The 18,357-nt window shown below is 39.0% G+C and overlaps 1 protein-coding gene across 1 annotated transcript in view; it reads right to left on the bottom strand.

Annotated features, from left to right (window-relative positions):
* The window catches only part of DYRK1A (dual specificity tyrosine phosphorylation regulated kinase 1A), an 89,172-nt gene that overhangs the window by 51,364 nt on the left and 19,451 nt on the right, over positions 1-18,357 (bottom strand). The window contains exon 2 of the mRNA XM_027449121.3: positions 7,941-8,019. Coding sequence (XP_027304922.1) covers positions 7,941-7,950 — 10 coding nt within the window. The 5' untranslated portion in view covers positions 7,951-8,019. The remainder of the gene's footprint in view (positions 1-7,940; positions 8,020-18,357) is intronic.

The raw sequence follows: 18,357 nt of genomic DNA, 5'->3' as shown, positions 1-18,357 counted from the left end.
ATTGGCATGGCTGGGGGCAGGAGGCAAGGTGGAAATCAAGAACAAACCTCTATGTCTGAAACAAAATTACTGCCTCCTGTTCCATCTTTATAGCAAATACAGTAGAGAGATGTCCCTATCCTCAATCTAAAAAGAAATCTAGATCTTCAAAGTTATTTAGGTACTTAACTCACTAAAATGTCAACAGTAATTAGATCCAAGTATCAATGCAGTGCTGGGCTTCAGAAACAAGGCCTCAGAATATCACATCAGTCGATCAACATATGTTGTGGTGCAAATTATCCACTAACTTTGTTGCCAAGATAACTGAAAGGTCAAAACAGCAAGTTTCATGTCTTACCACCATTCATAAAAGCAAATAATTGTTTCTTGCTCTCTAATCTAATCATTGCCCGTAACAGTTCATCAACAAATATGCAGTTCTGAAATTAGAACATCAAGATGAACATCTGAGAATTAAACATTCTCAGCTTCAAGTTATTTTCCAAGTTCAATTATTTTCCCCAATAGAGAAGGTTTTAACTAGACCCACGTAGATTATGCTTGAACTGCACCTAGTGACATAAAATATCTGATAAAGATGCCCTTAAATTGTATTATAGAATTATCCACGTTAACAAGTATGGATTGTTGATTGCCTATTACGACAGATATCATCATAAAACCTGGTGAGAGGAACGCTAACTTTCCTACATACACCTAAGCAAAAAGCTCCACAATCAAGTTTTAGACGATCCTATGTTTATTCCACAAGCTGGTAATACCAGCTTGGTGTAACAGCTGGCATCAAGCTATGCAATGAGCATGGTCACCACTGCCCGAAGTAACATTTAATATAAATGTACTAATAACTGTGTATCAAGGGTTGGACTGATCTGACTAAAAACAGAGAAACGGCAGTTTTTAAAATGCCACAATGCCCAATTTCAGCAAGAAACATGAACTGTATTTACATAGTTCCTCCATCCTACCTGCATGATAAAAAAGCACCAGCAGAATCCCCATTAGGAACTACCAAGTACTACTAAAGACAGGCTCTTAAGACAGCCATCCTAGGGCCTCATGCACTGTATCTTGAAACCTAAGCCCTAAAGAATATAACTTATGAGATGGAGAGAGAGGACATTTACATCGGAGTGCATAATTTATAAAATAGGAGGCACTAAGGAATTAGAGAAGTGCATGTTTAACTCAAGCTACTATTAAGGCTTGTCTAGTGCTAGAACTAGTCCAAACTGATGAGTTTAGGGTATTCCACCTCCACAGAGAGAAAACCCAAATAAAGCTATTGCTGTGTGCTTGTACCAATGAAAGATTTCAACCCCAGGATGTAGTTTAGGAACGCAACACTTGAGAAATGATTCTTAGAAAGCTGTAAAGGGCAAGCTCCCGAACTAGCACTGCCCGGTGCTGAGCTCAAGGGAAGAAGCTCCCGCTGTATGGAAACTGCAGGTCCCTCTGCAGGAGGCATGTGGCTGCGTGTCACCTCACAGCCCCTGCCCCACTCCTAGCAGCACTCCAGTGCCTCCAAGCCAGGCAAATAAAATCACTTCGTGAAAGAAGTTTGCTTCTCCAAGCACACAAACGGGACGAGAAAGCTCTGTCTGCTGTACAGCATGAAGCATAAGGCACAAATGCTCACACTTGCAAATGCCATAGCCAGAAAGTCACCGTGATGTAGCACAGTGCCGAGTACATAACAGCTCTAAATGCAGTCTGACCACCACGAGAACCTTTCCTTCTCATTCACGAGCTGAACACGCCGACACCACAGGTGACTTTTCATTACAGCTGCTCATCTGATGACTTTAAGGGCTTCAGAAAGACTTTGTGTCTGTAGTATGATGTTCACTGTAGACTGCAGACATTCTCAGTGGACTGAGCAAAAATGCTGGAAATAGGCAAACACTTCTTACACGCAACAACTTTTATAATAGTTAAGATCATAATTCTTAATCTGAACTTTTGTTCAAAATCAAATATATGCCCGAGTCTGAGTCTTTGCTCTTAGAAATAGGTAACAGAAATAAAATTCAGCCTTGCAGTATCACTAAAGCTGAATTGTTCATTCTAATTCAGAGGAAATATCCTTGTCAGTTAATACTTTGCTGAAAGTTACTTCAAAAAAAAAAGTTTGTTTTTAAAAACAAGATGGCCACATAAATCAGGATACACAATTACTGTTCCAAGATATTAAAACTATAGATGTGTATCTTTAAGACATTTATATTTGAAGCATTATGGAGCAACATGAAGCTTCCTGAAGTGCATGCTTGCTCTGACTCCTCTCCCCTGATAGCCCACTGAGCTGACAACACCGCAACTCCAGCAAGGCAGGAGAGGGAGGATCAGCTACAGCAGCTGAACTCTGCATCCCTGCCTCTCCCTGCTCCTCCAAGGAAGGCAGCTGCTGTTGGCTCCACCATCAAGGGCCCCCAAGCCCCACGGAGTATTCGTGTCAACCACCCCTAACCCACAGCCTAAGAACGAGAATTTCGATTCATTCTGCTGCAAGGCACAAATGATAGCTTCAGAGGGAGAACAACCCGAGACAACCACACACGTAACTTTCTACAGGAATTCAAACCTATCAGAGTTGCTCTCTCTTAAGGGGAAGCAAATTAAATAAAAACCAAAACCTCCACAGATTTTCTATTTTAGACGTTTCACTCTGTTCCTAAATAAGCAGCATTCTCTATAAGGACAGGCTTCCACAACAAAACCCAGAAACAGTGAGGGTTTTTTAAATCATTTGTTTCCTCTTTGGGGAGGACTGAGGCTGAAAAATTCAATCTTCTATATCACAGGTACTAAGCAGTTTTGGAGGAGGGGAAATTTTTTTTTTTTTTTCTAAATAGGCAACTTCTTTTTAAATATGGATGCAGGAATCTAACTTTAGCTGTCCAGGTTTTCACATTTCTGATCTCAGATGCAGAAAGTAGAGCATTAATCTAGTCTCTTGACTTCAAGGTTATCATTCATTGAGGTCAATGACTCCATCTCTGAAAAGCAGAACTTCCACTTTCAGCGCGGTAACTGTTGCCTTGCAGTAAGCAACTGTGTTCAACCCCTTTCTGCCTGCTTTCTCACAGCTGCTGGCAGAAAGCTAACAGCCAGAAAGACAGCACAAACAGCTCCTGCTAAGGGAGTTACCTATGTAAAAATAGTGGTTAACTCTAAAAGCATTCTTACTCATGCAAAGAGCTCACCAGCCATCTATATTTAAAACTAATACTGCTAATAAGCAGCCCTGTCTCTTACATTATTTTCTCTGCATCTTCCTTTTGGGGGATGAAAATGAAAAACCCTGCATGCTCAAGACCTGAATAGCTGAGACTGACTGCCTGTAACGAGAGAGTTAAACATGTGACAAAGTTACTGACAGAATCAGTCCAACTGGAATAAAAGTCACCAACCAGAAACAAAACCAGAACCAGCTCATGCCATGCTTCAGCATGGAATTAGCTCACGGGCCAAACATTTGCTCCTTTTTAATCCGATTCTGGTTTTATGCCAACAGCATGTACATCTCACAAAAGGGACTCCAGGTATGCAGTTACCTAAGCGGAACCACAGATACTGGCACATTCATCAGCTCCATAACAACTAAATCCAGGTAAGTGAGAAAAAGGTGATGCCCTAGGAAGTTCCTGAAATTTCCTGGAAAAAGTTGAAACAGCACTACAGCTACCTCAGAGGCTGAATGGCAGATCTAGTATAATGTAAAGCAGGGCAACTTCAAAATACAGAGCAGCAATATTAGACAGTTTTCTTCGGACTACACTTTTTTATTACTTTTTTTTTTTAAGTTAGAGTTTTTTGTATATTTGCTTTTAATACTCACATATGAAGCATTTTTTTTAAACAGCCATAGGTTTAATGAAATCTGTAGCTGAATTATTATGAATATAAGACGTGAGTCATGGCCCAATTCTAAATCTTCATTCTTCTCTTACATAAAACTAACACCTGAATACTTGCAAGAGTCATCCTGATCCAAGAACTTCCCCAGTCTTTATTCTGCATTTGTTAAATTTTAATAAGCAACTGGGGAAAAAATAGCTACAACGTAAGCATTTACTATTTCATTGTTCTAGCACCAATGCTATTGAGTAGTATCGGAATGGGCTTTTTTTTTTTCCAAACGTGAACATTATTTTTAAAAGGTTAAGAACAATAGGACCACTTCCAATGTTTCTTCAAACTTGAATATAACATTTTCACATTCCCTATCACTTGCTTGAATGTCAACATCTCTGATGTGTTCAACATAATTTCACACTGAACAGAAGAATTTGATACAATTATTTTGATGTTTTCAGCATGCATGATGTTTTTCATGCATATCTATGAAAATGTGAACGTGTTCAAAATGAAGTTAATATACGATAAATTCTAGTGCATAATTAAAGATAAAATAACCATTCTACACTTTTTAATGATGTTACATGATGAAATCTCTGGATGATATCCTGTAGGCACAAGAATTGGACAAAATATTATAGAAAAAATCTATATAAAACATAACTGATAAGTTATCCTATTTTCTTGTTGCCCTTAGAATACAGAAATGCCCCAATGATGCTCAATGATCTTGTGGGAGACCTAAATCAGGAAGAAGTATCTGTTGTGTTTTAATATAAAATTCATCACCACCAAAAAGCAGTTCAGGACATGCAGCCATGCAACTTTTTCCTTCCTTTCTGCTGTCAAGAACAACACTTCTCCAACAGTAACTGTTAGCAGTTACTCTGAGAGAATTGGTGTGTGGTGTTCCATTCCTCCAGAGTGGATCCTTCTGGATCTCATACATCTGGTTTAATAGATTTACACTGGTCCCTCATATGCTCAACTGAGAGGCAAGTCCTTTTCTGGCATAGGTCAAGAAAAGACAACAGGCTGTAAGCTCTTCAAAAGCTTAAAAGATCAGACAGTTAATTATTCTTAATTATATATTCCTAGGCCACAGCTAACAAGAAAAAAATCAAAGCCAAAACAAGGAAGTTCTTTGTTTTAAAACCAATTCATTTTTATAAGATAGGCTCTACAAAGAGAGGGAAAAAAGTACCAAGAGCAACAACAAAAATAACCACACAGTGCTACTCTACTTGGCAGGTGCAGCACAAGACGTGGCAATTAATTTTAAAATGTACTCTTTTAAATGCAAGATCAATCCTTGCTTGTAAGTATGCAGCACAATCCCAAATCTGATGCTACCACACTATAAAAAGTAAACACTTGCTAATACAATTATCAGCATAATTGTAGTATTAATAATAGCTACCACTGTAAAGGCAGCAATAACATTGCACTTACAGTTCCAACTTTTCAGACACTGCTCTGGAAGAGATTAACTCTCAAAGAAGTAAAAAAACTACACATTCTGAATATACACTTTTAACATAAACCTCATTCTAAGGCATTACCTTTGTTACCACATATTTGTGATGCACAAGCACGTCTGAAATATAAATTTAGCTCTTCCTATAATTAACTGAATGCCCAGCTTTGCTTTTTGCAAAGTACTTCACAGAAAAACAACGTAAGTCCTGTAAAATCTTAAAAAGTTAGCAAGACTGACAAAAAGCAAATCTTGAAAGTCTTTTAGCCCTCCAAACAGTTCCCTTCTCTGATTGTGTCCTACATAGCACAGGTGCTAAGAGCACAGCAAAATATCTCTCTCTTCTGTGACAACGAAACATATCACCATCTTTAAAAGAAAAGAAACAATATAATGAGGGATACTGGAAAAAGTGAAAAAAATAGGTCTTCCTGAGAGGGATTGTTTTCCTTGGTAATGCTGCAGTTAATTCCAGGGTTTTTGAGTAGGTCAGTTTCCAGTGAGATGAAGTGATGCCCACTGTAACAAAGAATGTATTTATTTACCCTATACAAGCTCTCATTCTTTACCCAAGGGTAGCTTAAGCATTACCAAGCATCTCTGAAACCCCAGATCAGTCACCCTCAGAAGCCGCGCCTTGTTAAGGATGCAAGAGGAACCACCCTCAGTAACCACAAAACCTTTCAATTTCTGGCCTGCGCTCTCACCAGCTACTTTGAACTTGCAGCAGGTATCAGAGTCATCACATGACTCTTGCTGTTACTGTACTAGAGAATAACTGCAGTACATTTTCTCATTCTAAGGCATACAAATCATCTTTCTTCTTAGAACCCCAACATACAGCTATTGGCTCTCCTAATAAATGGAGAGCTGCAAATAAATCTTACTTGTTTCATTTCCAATTTAAATGGCACATCAGAAGTCCCAAAGTCTTTGTCAAGATACCACTGACTTTCACTCTGTACTTACCATGAGACTTCTAAATGAAGAGTTTGGGCTTTAGTAGATGGAATTACTACTAAAAACACTGCCTTTCAAAATCCCGTATACATTTCTATTCTTTAAGCTCATAATTCTACAAGCTCACCATCATCAGAAAACCTGACCAAAACTGAAAGTGCTAAAGTTTTATTTTAAATGTGATTAATGTGTAAAAATACTAAACTTAACCCTGTCAAACAGTATACAGGTTCTACTTTGTATCATCATCTCTCTGTTCCATTGTGGCATGAATACTTTTAGTCTTTCAAACCTCTTTCTCAGTATTTAAATTGGGCTATATTTTAATCTACACAGCAATAAGCAAATGACATACAAACTAATAAGTTGCTATGACTGCCAACTTGAGAGAGCTCCACAAATTTTACGGGACATAAAAATATTTACTTTTAAGACTGTAACTGCTATCCCTCCGTATACATAACAAATTAAATATCATCCCTTCAGAATATTTTTCTTTCTCCTCTTCTTTGCTGTACCTCTTTTTATACTCTTTTTAGGACCAGTTTTACTTGACTTATCGACATACAATTTACACACATACAACTGAAATGAACAAATGCTTAGTTTTCATAGAATGCAATATCCACTTACAGCATCTTGGCCTTAATCCAACATACTCCATGTAAATATACCCTGTAAAGCTGTTTATGCATGAACAGCTGATGCAACTGAAAACTGTCAATCAGGAGATGATCTGCATGCATACGTAAACGTATCTAGCTTTTTTCCTGACCTCAAGGATTCATCGGTTTTAAAGCAGAGCCAGCAAACGCAAGACCTGTCTTACACGCACTTCATTTGTCACGGGCCCCAAAACGTAAGCATTACGTTGTTCTGCAACTTAAATATGGACACACAGGCGTAAAGAACTACACCAATCCTCCTGTATAACCCAACTTCTACTCTGTTTCTGTTGATCATGATTTTTCATGTCAAAATATTAAAAAAAAAAATCAAGTATTTCCAGCAAAACAGTACTGCTACAAGTTATTTAATCTACAAGTACACATGGACCTTATTTTGCTTACCAGAAAACAGAAGAACTTCATAAAACATCAATTTTAAAAATGAGTAATGAGTTAAAGATGTTCAAAGATCTTCTCAGTTCTTGAGAAGTCTTACAGTAGCTGGACATAAATACGTGAGGCATAATGAACTCCTAGCTATTTGTTTGCTATGCTCTTTCAGATGGATCCGTAACATTTCTTTAAAAGGAATTTAAGGAAAGATGGAAATAGAGTGTTACAAAACAGGTGACATACATCTCTTGGTAAGCAAGCAGCATTAAAAGGGAGGTAATAACAAAGAAGAAAAGATGAAAAGCAGTATATTTAGTTAGCATCCTTGAAAGCAAACCCTTTTTTCATTAAAGTTTGGACACAAAATTTCCATTCAGGGAAACCATTTTCTTTCCTAGTCAGTTACAAAAAAGTTTTCATAAGTTTCATAAGAAGATTTCATAAGTTCTACAGTTTCTTAAATATTCTACTAAAGTTGGAATGACACAGTTCTGGGAGTACAGAAAAAGTAAAGTGGATGAAAAAGTGTTTCAACAACAAAGATTTTCCCTTCTAAAAGCCCATGACAATAAGCTCACCTGTATGCATCGTCTTCTTTCAAGTCTCATATCATCCTGTAGGGTTGTGGGGACAGGGGGAGTCCAGCAGGAAACAACACTGCAAAATGAAGAAAAAATACAAAGTATAAATACAACCAGTAAGATATCTCAAGAAATGATAACCTCTCTTCTACAGGATTCACATAACACCTAGTTCAATCCTAGCTATCAGGTAGAACCACAGAGGTAAACCTAGGAAGTTCCAACAGAAAATGAAGTTTTCCAAAAACATCCTAAAGTAGAGGTAGACATTACAAAGATCGTCTTGCAAGGCTGAACTGTGGGATTTTGCCAAATCAACAAGCTACAGAACTGTAAGTGCACAGAAGTCTACAATGTACAACCCCATTTTTCCTCCTATGACATTGAATTAGGTTCATCTTACACAAAGTTTAAAAAAAATGCTCAGAATGATAGAATTACAACTTTCTGCATGACAAGGAGATATAAAAAGGTGAGTTTCCAGGGAACAGTCTCTCATAGAACTTACAAAGTACTACGGGACTATGAAAGAAAAACAAAAAGCACCACCTAACCAACCCCTGGTCAAAGTATTTTCAATGATTTGCTTTTCATGCGCTCTCCAATGAAATACTGTTGGTACTATATAACCGATGCAGACATCAAAAACTCACTAATAAATGAGAATTTTAGTGAACTTCAGCAAATTGCTTAACAGCTCATTAAATTGTAGAGTCTAGATTATTACAATTTAAACACCTCCTGAGATATACATGTAACTCCAGAAAAGTGTTTCCAGCCAGAAACGCATGTAGGTACTGCAATTTGAGCAGAAAATACCGAATTTCACATTCATTTCTTGACCAGCAATAACTGTGTAAGCACTGCACCTACCCTAAGCCCAGCTACCAGTTCTGCCACCATGCCACAGAAGTGACACACACACAAAAGCGGGCGGGGGTAAGACAGTACGAATTACTTTTTCGATACACATAGCCGTACATGCTGCAGTGGGTTGTTATTTTATGAGCAGGTAAATTCTTGCTGTCATGCCTCCAAAAGAGGGAGGGAGCAAAGAAAATCTGGCCACCCCTCATCACACACCAACAGCCTTAGTTTTCCAGTGAAATTCCACAGACACCTCCAACATCAGTGCCATACGCTCAGTGGCCATGACCTTGGCAAGGCTGATGAGTACTGTCTAAGGCTACACAGGATCCTACAAACTAGGTGCTTACATGCCTAAGTTGCTTCAGCTTGGATAAAAAAAACTCATCCTGGTACTTATGCTAAACGTATACACCACACAAACAGATGCTGAGAGTGGCTTGCACTAAGCTTAGTCCAGCTAAACTGAGCAGTCACCCACCTGCACTCAAGAACAAGAAGAGAGGAAGGAAGACCAAGCTCTTCTGTACACTAAACAGTCACCAGATTTAAACAAACAGCAAAAATCCTGAAGTGCTAGGTATGTCCAGCCTGCACTGATGTCTCACAGCCAAAGATCTGTATTGCCATTTTTGAAAGCTGTCCCTAGCCAAGATTTTTTTTTTTTAATTGCAGTATCTGTAGAAACTAGTATTAGAGCAAGTCTTTTCAGGAGCAGCTGTGAGGTCTGGAAACATCACTGTTTTGTCTCTACCACCTTGCAGCTCACATATAGAGAGGATTCCCTCCCATTCACCTCAGCACAAGGCCAGTTTCAGTAGTGTCAGTGTAGTTCAAACTATCAACAAACATGGTTTGTCCAAAACCCAGCTGATTTTCAGCCAGTAGAGATTGTAGAGCATTCATATAGACTTCTGCCAGTCCTGCAACAGGCATGGTAAGCTCCAAACATCAGCACATCTCCAGTGCTTTCCAACAGCCTAGTGCTGTACCAAACCCACGGCAACTCCAGCAACATACAGCACAGTGCTGTCCCAGGCAAACAGACTGCAAACTCTTTCTATTCTGAAATATAAGAAGAGGAAGCCATTGAATAACAATGTGCCATCCAGCAAACACAGAATTTCATGCTGTAGCTACCAAACTTCACACACAGCTTATTTTGTCACAGAAGTGAACCAACTTCATCCATCTGGGAGGCTCTGCCTTATGCTGATTGTAAATTAACCTCGAATGCTTTTAAGATCACTTATAATACCAACTCTGAAAAGTATCCGCCTTGCAAAGGATTGACGAAGGTATAACAAAGGAGAAACCAAACTGAAAGGTATCACACACAGACCTGAATCATTTTTGAATCGAGAAGATTAAGTTAGAGCTACAGGCAGCAAGGAAGAGCTGCTGATGTAACTGAAGTCATTAACAGCTCATTAACAGGGAATCTGTACACCCACCCACCTCATAGCTACCCAGCAGAACATGCCCATCACAAACCAAGGCCTTTCTTCCATCAGTGGGACAACTACCACAGCCTGAAGAACTGGACAAGTACTGGGGAAGCAGAGAGGCAGGTGGGTGCCTGTCCTAGTGCTGTGTTCTAAGAAGGGACCCATGATATATAAAAAAATAATAATTTAAAAACTCCAGCCCAAACCAAAGATTATGAGTTTCTGTGACTGTGCCAATAGCACAGATACACAACATAGAAGGGTAACATTTTAAACTATTTTTTTCTTTTTAAAACAGACACGGTCAAACCACGTAATAGCTGCAGGGGCAACATGTTTAAACTGCCTTCTATCATGCCTCTGCTTTGCTGACTTCTTAAAACTGAAATGCCCTTTACACAGCCCATAAAAAGGGCTGCCCACTTTAGATGATAAACTGACGATGTAGAACAAAGAACAAATCCCGCTCATCACACAATCTGCAAGGTCACTACTAGAAAAGAAATGGATCCCCTCAGTAACAACATTTACTGGGCTTCAAGAACCCAGCTTGATCTACTGACTGGTACCTAACAGAAGTGAACTGGGATTAAAGGAGAGGAAGAGATAACTAGGGTGTTGAAAAGCAAATTATTGGAAGTTGTACAGCAAGCAAAAGAATAACTGAAGTAGTTTATTTAAATGAAGAGAGTGTTCTTAGAAATCAATTGCGTATGAAGCTACCATGCTAAAACTGTACTTCAAGCTTTCGCTTCCTGTTTTAATTACAGCTGCTTTCTGCTCTTCGTCTGCCCTTACCTACACAACGCTCCTCTGAACTCTTCAAGGTATAGATAATGGGATTACCCTCCTACTCAAAGCAATTCCACATTCATGAATAATTTCAAGTGTGGAGTTGAACTTTACTACAAAATACTTAAATTAACAGAAGGTGCTGAGCAGGCATATTTTATCCCAGATCATACTCCATATTGTAAAGATGGTGACTATGAAAAACACCAAGCTTTCACCTGTCCTTAACTTTTCCTCACACCAGAGGCTGAGTTTCTCCATTAGCCTTTTGAGGATGTGTGCATTATCCCACCGTATTCCTCAACAGCATTCTCTCCTTCACTGAGGACACTTAATAGCCAACTCACTTGCCATGAGGTTCACTGTAAACCAAAGCTGGTTTCAGAGCAGACATACATATAAAAACCTAACAATTAAGCACAAAAACCATTATTAACTTCTCTCTAGAGAGGTGTCATCATCCTTCCCCGTTTCTCTTTTTTTTGTGTTTGCCTGGTTATCAAATTAGATCATGAGTTTTTGCAAATGGGGACAATTTTATAACATACGAACACAACAGGAATCCAGTTCAGCTGAATCTAAGAGCAGCAAGTTGGGCTTTCTTAAACTTATTTCATAAACCTAAAAACGTAGGTAAGTCATATAACGTGTTGAATATTTAGTTTATATAATAGATATTAATTTAAAGCATCTACAATTCAAAGATTGCATCCTTGCACTGGGTGGAACAAAGTGTTAAAAGCAACAACCATAAACACCTTTTTTAAAAAGGTCACGTTTTCACTACAATCTTGGTTTCATTTCCAGCATCTATCTATGAAGCAGTCTTTCTTGACAAACTGAAATGACAGTTTTCAGAACATCAATAACAGAACACCTAAGAGCTCGAATTAAAAGATAAGTCTGCTGGGGAGGGTTTTACTTTTTATATTTTACTATTAAAACACTTCCTAGAGAGATTAGTTGTCCTTATTTGGTATCACTGCATTATAAAATTCTACATGAAACCTTTAGTGAAGAATTGGGAGATTGTGCTAATGCCAGCCAAGTTCAGGAAGTTCCTTCTTCCTCTGTGAAAGGCTATTTTGTAACTTCTCTGGTACTTCATGAGTATTACTTGAGAAATCTCTGACACCCACTGTTGTCTGAGACGAACATAATTCAGGTCACTGACCTTCAGCAAATGCAAGCCTGTTGCTAGCAACATAAAATATAAATACTTGCTGAGATGCACAAATATTTATTTATTTACTGGTGAAATTATCCTGAACTATATGCCATTATGTTGAAATGATTACCTTGAGATGGTTAATATGCTGGAATACAATGGAGAGAGACACACATAAAGCACTAAAATAACAATTTCTTAAGCTTTTGCTAGTCTGCATCTCAACAGCGTGCTCTTGAAACCCAGGGACAACAAGTGATGCTGCTGAACACGAGACATACAGGGGAAAAGGTTCACCAAACAGATTTGGTACATTATTTAAAATACTGCACAATAAAACGTGAACTAAAACTAATACTAATGGAATTTTAATAAATAAATAAATCCCAGAGGGAATTTAGCTAGTTGTTGTCAACTTTTAGGACAAGTTCCCAGAGACGCACAGTTGAGGAGCTCCAGAACTGCTGTTCTGGAGTTTGCACATCCCCTGTTTTTTGTTACTGTAGTGGTAACACCCTGCCTGTTTGGGTATACAGACACACAGGTGATTTGGGCACAAAGTGCAGCCCAGGAGGCTGCGCTGGGTGGCCCTGCTTGGGCAGGGCTTGGAGCAGGTGGCCTCCAGGGGTCCCTGCCAGCCTCAGCCACGCTGTGAAATCCAGCCAATTAAGAGCAACTTCAGGATAGCTATGGTAACACAATTTAGCTGCTGTACATTTCTGAAGTATAAACAGCGCGGTTTAAATGCTATCTCCAGTGCTCCGGACAGCAATCCTCAGTTAAGAAGCTATCTTCTGTTATCTTTAAAATGTTAACTTTAAAAAAAAAAAAAAACATGCAGTAGTATTTACTGCTTCTCTTCAATTAGGATAAAACAGATGTGATGTCATTTTTTTTTCCTTTCTCTTATATTGTTGCATATCAGGCTTCATATATCTGAAGTATTACACAGAGCTCAGTACAACGCCTCACATTCAATCACACAAAGTAACATACACAATTAAAAGTACGTATGGCTTCAGCCTATAAACCCAATAAACTCCTGCAGTTTTACAGGCACCTGTCCTCGGTTTCATTAGTACATCCAACAGGACCACAAGTACAGTCACCTTCACTTGTTCGTTTATCCCCTACTTCAGACAGGGAATGTTAAAGTTATGGACTAAGGGCATTTTTGGACATGGCTGGCTCTCCAGCCAGTACAAGAAGGCACCTATCAAATCTTAGTTTATATTAAACTTCACTAACACACCATTCATCCTAAGAGCTTGTGTTATCCTTTTCACTACCGGAGGGGTTTAAATATACACTGCTAAACGAGAAGACTGCGTTAGCTTCTAGATCAACATTTGCGAGACACTTAAGAAACAATTACATCTAAAACAAAACATACCCTACCATCCTTATTCTTGTATACTGTCAAATTGTGATTCTCAGTGCTCCAAACAGCGCTAGTTCCTCTAAAAAAGAAAATACTGTGAATGGCTGGTTTCACTCTTATGCTAAATTTATACCATGTGATGCAAGAAGCCATCCTTTAAGTGTGAAAGCATGTGCAAACAGCTTTGCTGAAATCACAGAGTTTCTCACCCAAATTCGGATCTGGCAAAGGCAGAACTACAGTTGCACTTCAGCAAGAATTTCTTTTCGGCAGCAGCACCGCTTAAGCAGCCCGTATCCTTTCCACCGCGACCTGCTTGGCTGAGACAGTGCTACTATGACAGAGCCGCCCCGCAACCCGCGCTGGGGAGCTGAGCCGGGTGGGGAACCCTGGGGAGCAGGAGAAAAGATGCCCCCCGTGTTTAACCCGTGCCAGTTCTCTCACCTGCACCGCTACAGCATGCAGCAAAACTGAAGGAGCAGCCTGGAGGCAGGGACAAACAGCCGGGACACAAAGGGGCTCCCTCAGCCAGTGATGCTGTCAAAGTCCTAGGGACGGAGGTGCACCTCGTGTCACTGCAGACAGACCCAGAACGGTGTCGCACCAGCCTTAACGAGGTAAGACCTCAGGGTGCAACCTGGATCTCCAAAACACCTGATTTATGACACGCACTTATTTAAACCTGGCCTCTTTATGAATAGGAACGCATAACTCTCCCTTCTAAAAGATGTGCTCTTTTCCTTGAACTGATGATACTTGACCCATACAGCCAGACAACTCAGGAACTGTTTTTTAAAAATTTGGTTGTTCACGCTGTCTGTGGAATCAAGCCTATGGTTTTAGGGAGCATTAAAGTGATACAATATAAGAGGGAAAAAAAAAAAAAAAAGATTAAAAACACAAGCTAATATAAAGTTGAAATACATCAGATTTTTTTTTTTTAGATAATTTGCATATGCTTATTACTCACTGCCTTCAAACATTAACTTTCAGAAGTACAAACTTAAAATATTTTTCAGAATACTGACAATATGAGGAGCCACAGATTAGAGTGGGGAATTGCTTTTTTACCACCCATATAACAGTGTCAAGCAAAATGGACATGGTTAAGTTTTACCTGGTTTAGAGCAGCAAAGTCAGACCACTCTACTTACTTCCTTTGCCCTCCCTCACCCAACAGAAGCAGGGAGATGCTGCAGCAGGAGCTGCCCATCCATCCCCTGCAATATCCACAAAGGTTTGATGTCACTGAGCTGTTATAACCAAGTACTTTCTTTCTCATGTTAACATGCTTCCTAACTATAACTTCCTTGTAAGATGGCATCTTATGTGCAAGGATTAATTTCTTTTAGAAATGGAGCCTTTTTTTGTTAATATGTAGCACATGAAATAAACAGACTCATGTGAGTAAAGTCATATTTCAAAGTAGATTATCTATGAGGACCCTAAACTAGTTTATCTGGTTTAATTTGCTCTCATCATTGTGAAATGCTTTTCAGCGCAGATTTTTCCATTGATGTCCCCAAAAACATAGATCACTTCATTTACAGAAGACTGTTTCTGCTCCTCGTGGTTGCAAAAAGAACTTCAGAAATGTGAAGCAACACGTATACCACTAGGTATTGCCATCCATCAGTTTAGAGCTTTCAATCTAAAAAGTCTCAAGACAGTGTAACCTTCCTACTTTTTTTTTTTTCCAGCCATAATGCCAGTATGCAAAGAAAGAATTAAAGGAATAACTAATACATCCACAGAAAGTGGCAAACCACTCAATTTACAGATCTTTACTACAACCTACCTGTTACATACAGCTTCCTATTCTTCCCATTTAGTGATCCTTAACTATTATTTCCATCCTCTCCTGCCCTTTTATCTACAAAACAGACCACCTACTTCTCAGGGACTTGGCAAGACAGGAGTGCAGCTACTTCAACCTATTTATCCTAGAGCTGGGACAGCATTTGCAGTGCTTTCCAGGCAAGTGATGTGTACTGAAATGCTCTCAAAACCTGCAAGGGCTCAGACCCACAGCACACATACGTACAGATGCAACATGCACGCACTCTGCATGGCCACAGGAACGTGAGGGAAGGGTGGTTGTTCCTCGCTGCATGTACAGATCAGATTTACTGCAATGCCTTTATGCGATTTTTCAATCACATAAAACCATATTTTTCAACAGGTGCAGACAACAGTTCCTTTCCAAAAGTTTGCCATTAAACTGATATTAAAAAGCTATAAAAAAAAAAAAAAAGAACTCCAAGATACAGAAGAAAATAAAACAGACACCTGAGCCGTACAGTACGGCCAGCAGGGCTTTAAACAAAACACCAGGACACATTCAAGTCAGTGGAGTCCAGCTTTCTAAGTGACCCATACCTAATGAATTCAGATGTTACTGGGTTTTGCTGTAATTGCTGTTTCCTTGTTTTAATTTCTTTTTCCTTTCTAATTCTGCCCTGCAGCATGACAAATTCCCCATCAAGCCGCAAGGTACATGTAACAGGAAATGGAAGTTAACTAATTCATAGGTCATTATCTTGTTTTAATCAACATTGTTTCTGACCCTTCTGTTAAAGTAATTTCTTAGAATAACTACTGTAAAATCTGACTCAGACCACAACAAACTCCGTTGCAAAAATACTTTATATACTTGCACAGATCCCTAGGAAATCACCTGCATAGCTTCTACGGCATGTCTAAATGAAGGAAGACTATTTCTCCAGCAGATAGTTTCCCACCTTAGTTCAAAGGCAATCTGTAGTTACATATTTCAAGTATATTTATAACAACCTAGATGTTGGTTGCCCTGATACAGTAATATTTTTATCTTGAAGGCTTCTGAATTGCTTTACTACATAGCAATACGCACACCTATAGTTTTTGAAATTAAAACAAAACAACAGCTACCTGTAAACTGCCAGTTAGCTCTGCAAATAGTACTTATTTATACGGCTGATAAGTGGCTTGTTGGAACAACATACTGGTTTGTGTGCCTTCTCTAGTACTTTTCAACCTCTCCAAACACACCACGGAGTAACTGCTGCTTAACTGATCCCCAGAGGACAGCTCCCATTGACAGCTGCAGTGCCACAATCTAATTTTGCCCTTCATTATCTCAGAGATTTAGACAGAAGACGCATACACACAGCTAGGTGCTCTCTAGTCATATGTGAGCCATATGCCTGGGTCTTAAAGCAGACTTTACCCCCGAATCCCTGTATCTTCTGCCAGGGCATGTACACTCCTGATAAGAAAAGTGATAATGAAGAATTACTGCTGATAAACTTTCCACTCTAATACAATAAATCATTTAACTCTTTCAGCCTAAATCGTAGCTTGAAAACTGACACTTGACTACTTCTGCCTTGTATCCAAAGAAACCAAATGAAAGTATTTTGTTCTCAAACATCTCCATTTTCCTTAATGCATCTGTCAGACTTCATACACTTAGATATTTTTTTTCCTCCTCAGTAATTGTTCAGGTACGTTTCTGATCCAATGCATCTAAAAGAAACATATAAAGAAAGATTATAAAGAAAGAGATTTATTCAGTTACAAACACATTTTCCTCACCCTGGAAGTCCTGCAGAACTCAATGTAAACTTTCTCTAAAAAAATATTTCTAGCATTTAAAAATCAACCAACAAGGTACTCAAACCTTGCATCTTCCTGACAAGGCTTCAGCCACAACATGAGTCTGAGGGCAAACTGACCAGTGACTAGGAGAATGATTAAAGCGAACACATCTGCAGGACAATTATTTAAGAAGCCTGAAATTAGATGGAGGATGGCCTCAGCTCTTAACTTTCTCCTTTTTATTTCTTATTTCCTTCTCTCAAGGTAATAAACAAGACACGGTCCATCTTATCATCAGGTGGTGATTTTTATGCAGGCAAGTTCAGAAGCTGCACCTTATTATTAAAATTGTTAAACTCGGCACCTCAGAAACAGGGCAGACACTGCTGCTCCACAAGGGGTGCAGGGGCTGATTTAAGAGGCTGGCAGCAGCAACAGAAGTGGTTCTGACTCACAAATGGCTATTCCTAAAAGTAACTCTAACATATTCTTCTAAAGGGAAGGACATCCTTCTTCCCTTTTCGCACAACTCAAAATTTCAGCACATTATTGCTCTTTCTACAGACCACAAGAACAATGCCAAAGTGAAATATGGAATAGCCCTTCTGCCTTTCTCCTCAATTAACTCACACAAAGGTGCAAATGTACAAACAGGGACTTAACCACAACTTACACTTGCTTACAGAACTCAGATTTGCCTTTTAATTAGATCAATCAATGTCAAAAGATGCTGGAAGGGAATTTTAGGATTACCTCCATGATTTTAGCATATCAACAAAGTAACCAGGTCCCTAAATTCAGATGTAAAAGAGAAGTTACGTTGTTTAAAAGAAAAAGAGATGAAACCCCTTCTTTCCAAAACTACACATACCATGACTGCTCTTCCAGCTCTCTCTAACTCGGAAACCAAAAACCAGGTTCCAGCTTTTACCAGACATGCCAGTACAGACACACCATGTTTAAAAATCATCTTCAATATGCTTTCAAATAGCAGTTCATATGAAGTTCAACAGCTTTTAAAGTAAATTTACAGTGGTCAAGGTCAGGCTCTATGATAACCAGATGCATTCAAATATGATGATGAATAAACTAAGTTACTTCATTAAAATAAGAATTCTCGAGCTGCGGTTGCCCAAAAGCCAAAGCTGATTTAGATTTGGCTGCTGTGTTCCCCCCACT

Source organism: Anas platyrhynchos, chromosome 1 (assembly GCF_047663525.1).
Source record: "Anas platyrhynchos isolate ZD024472 breed Pekin duck chromosome 1, IASCAAS_PekinDuck_T2T, whole genome shotgun sequence".
Lineage (NCBI taxonomy): Eukaryota > Metazoa > Chordata > Aves > Anseriformes > Anatidae > Anas > Anas platyrhynchos.
Note: the sequence above shows the minus strand (reverse complement) of the source record. Positions and strands in the feature narration are given on the sequence as shown.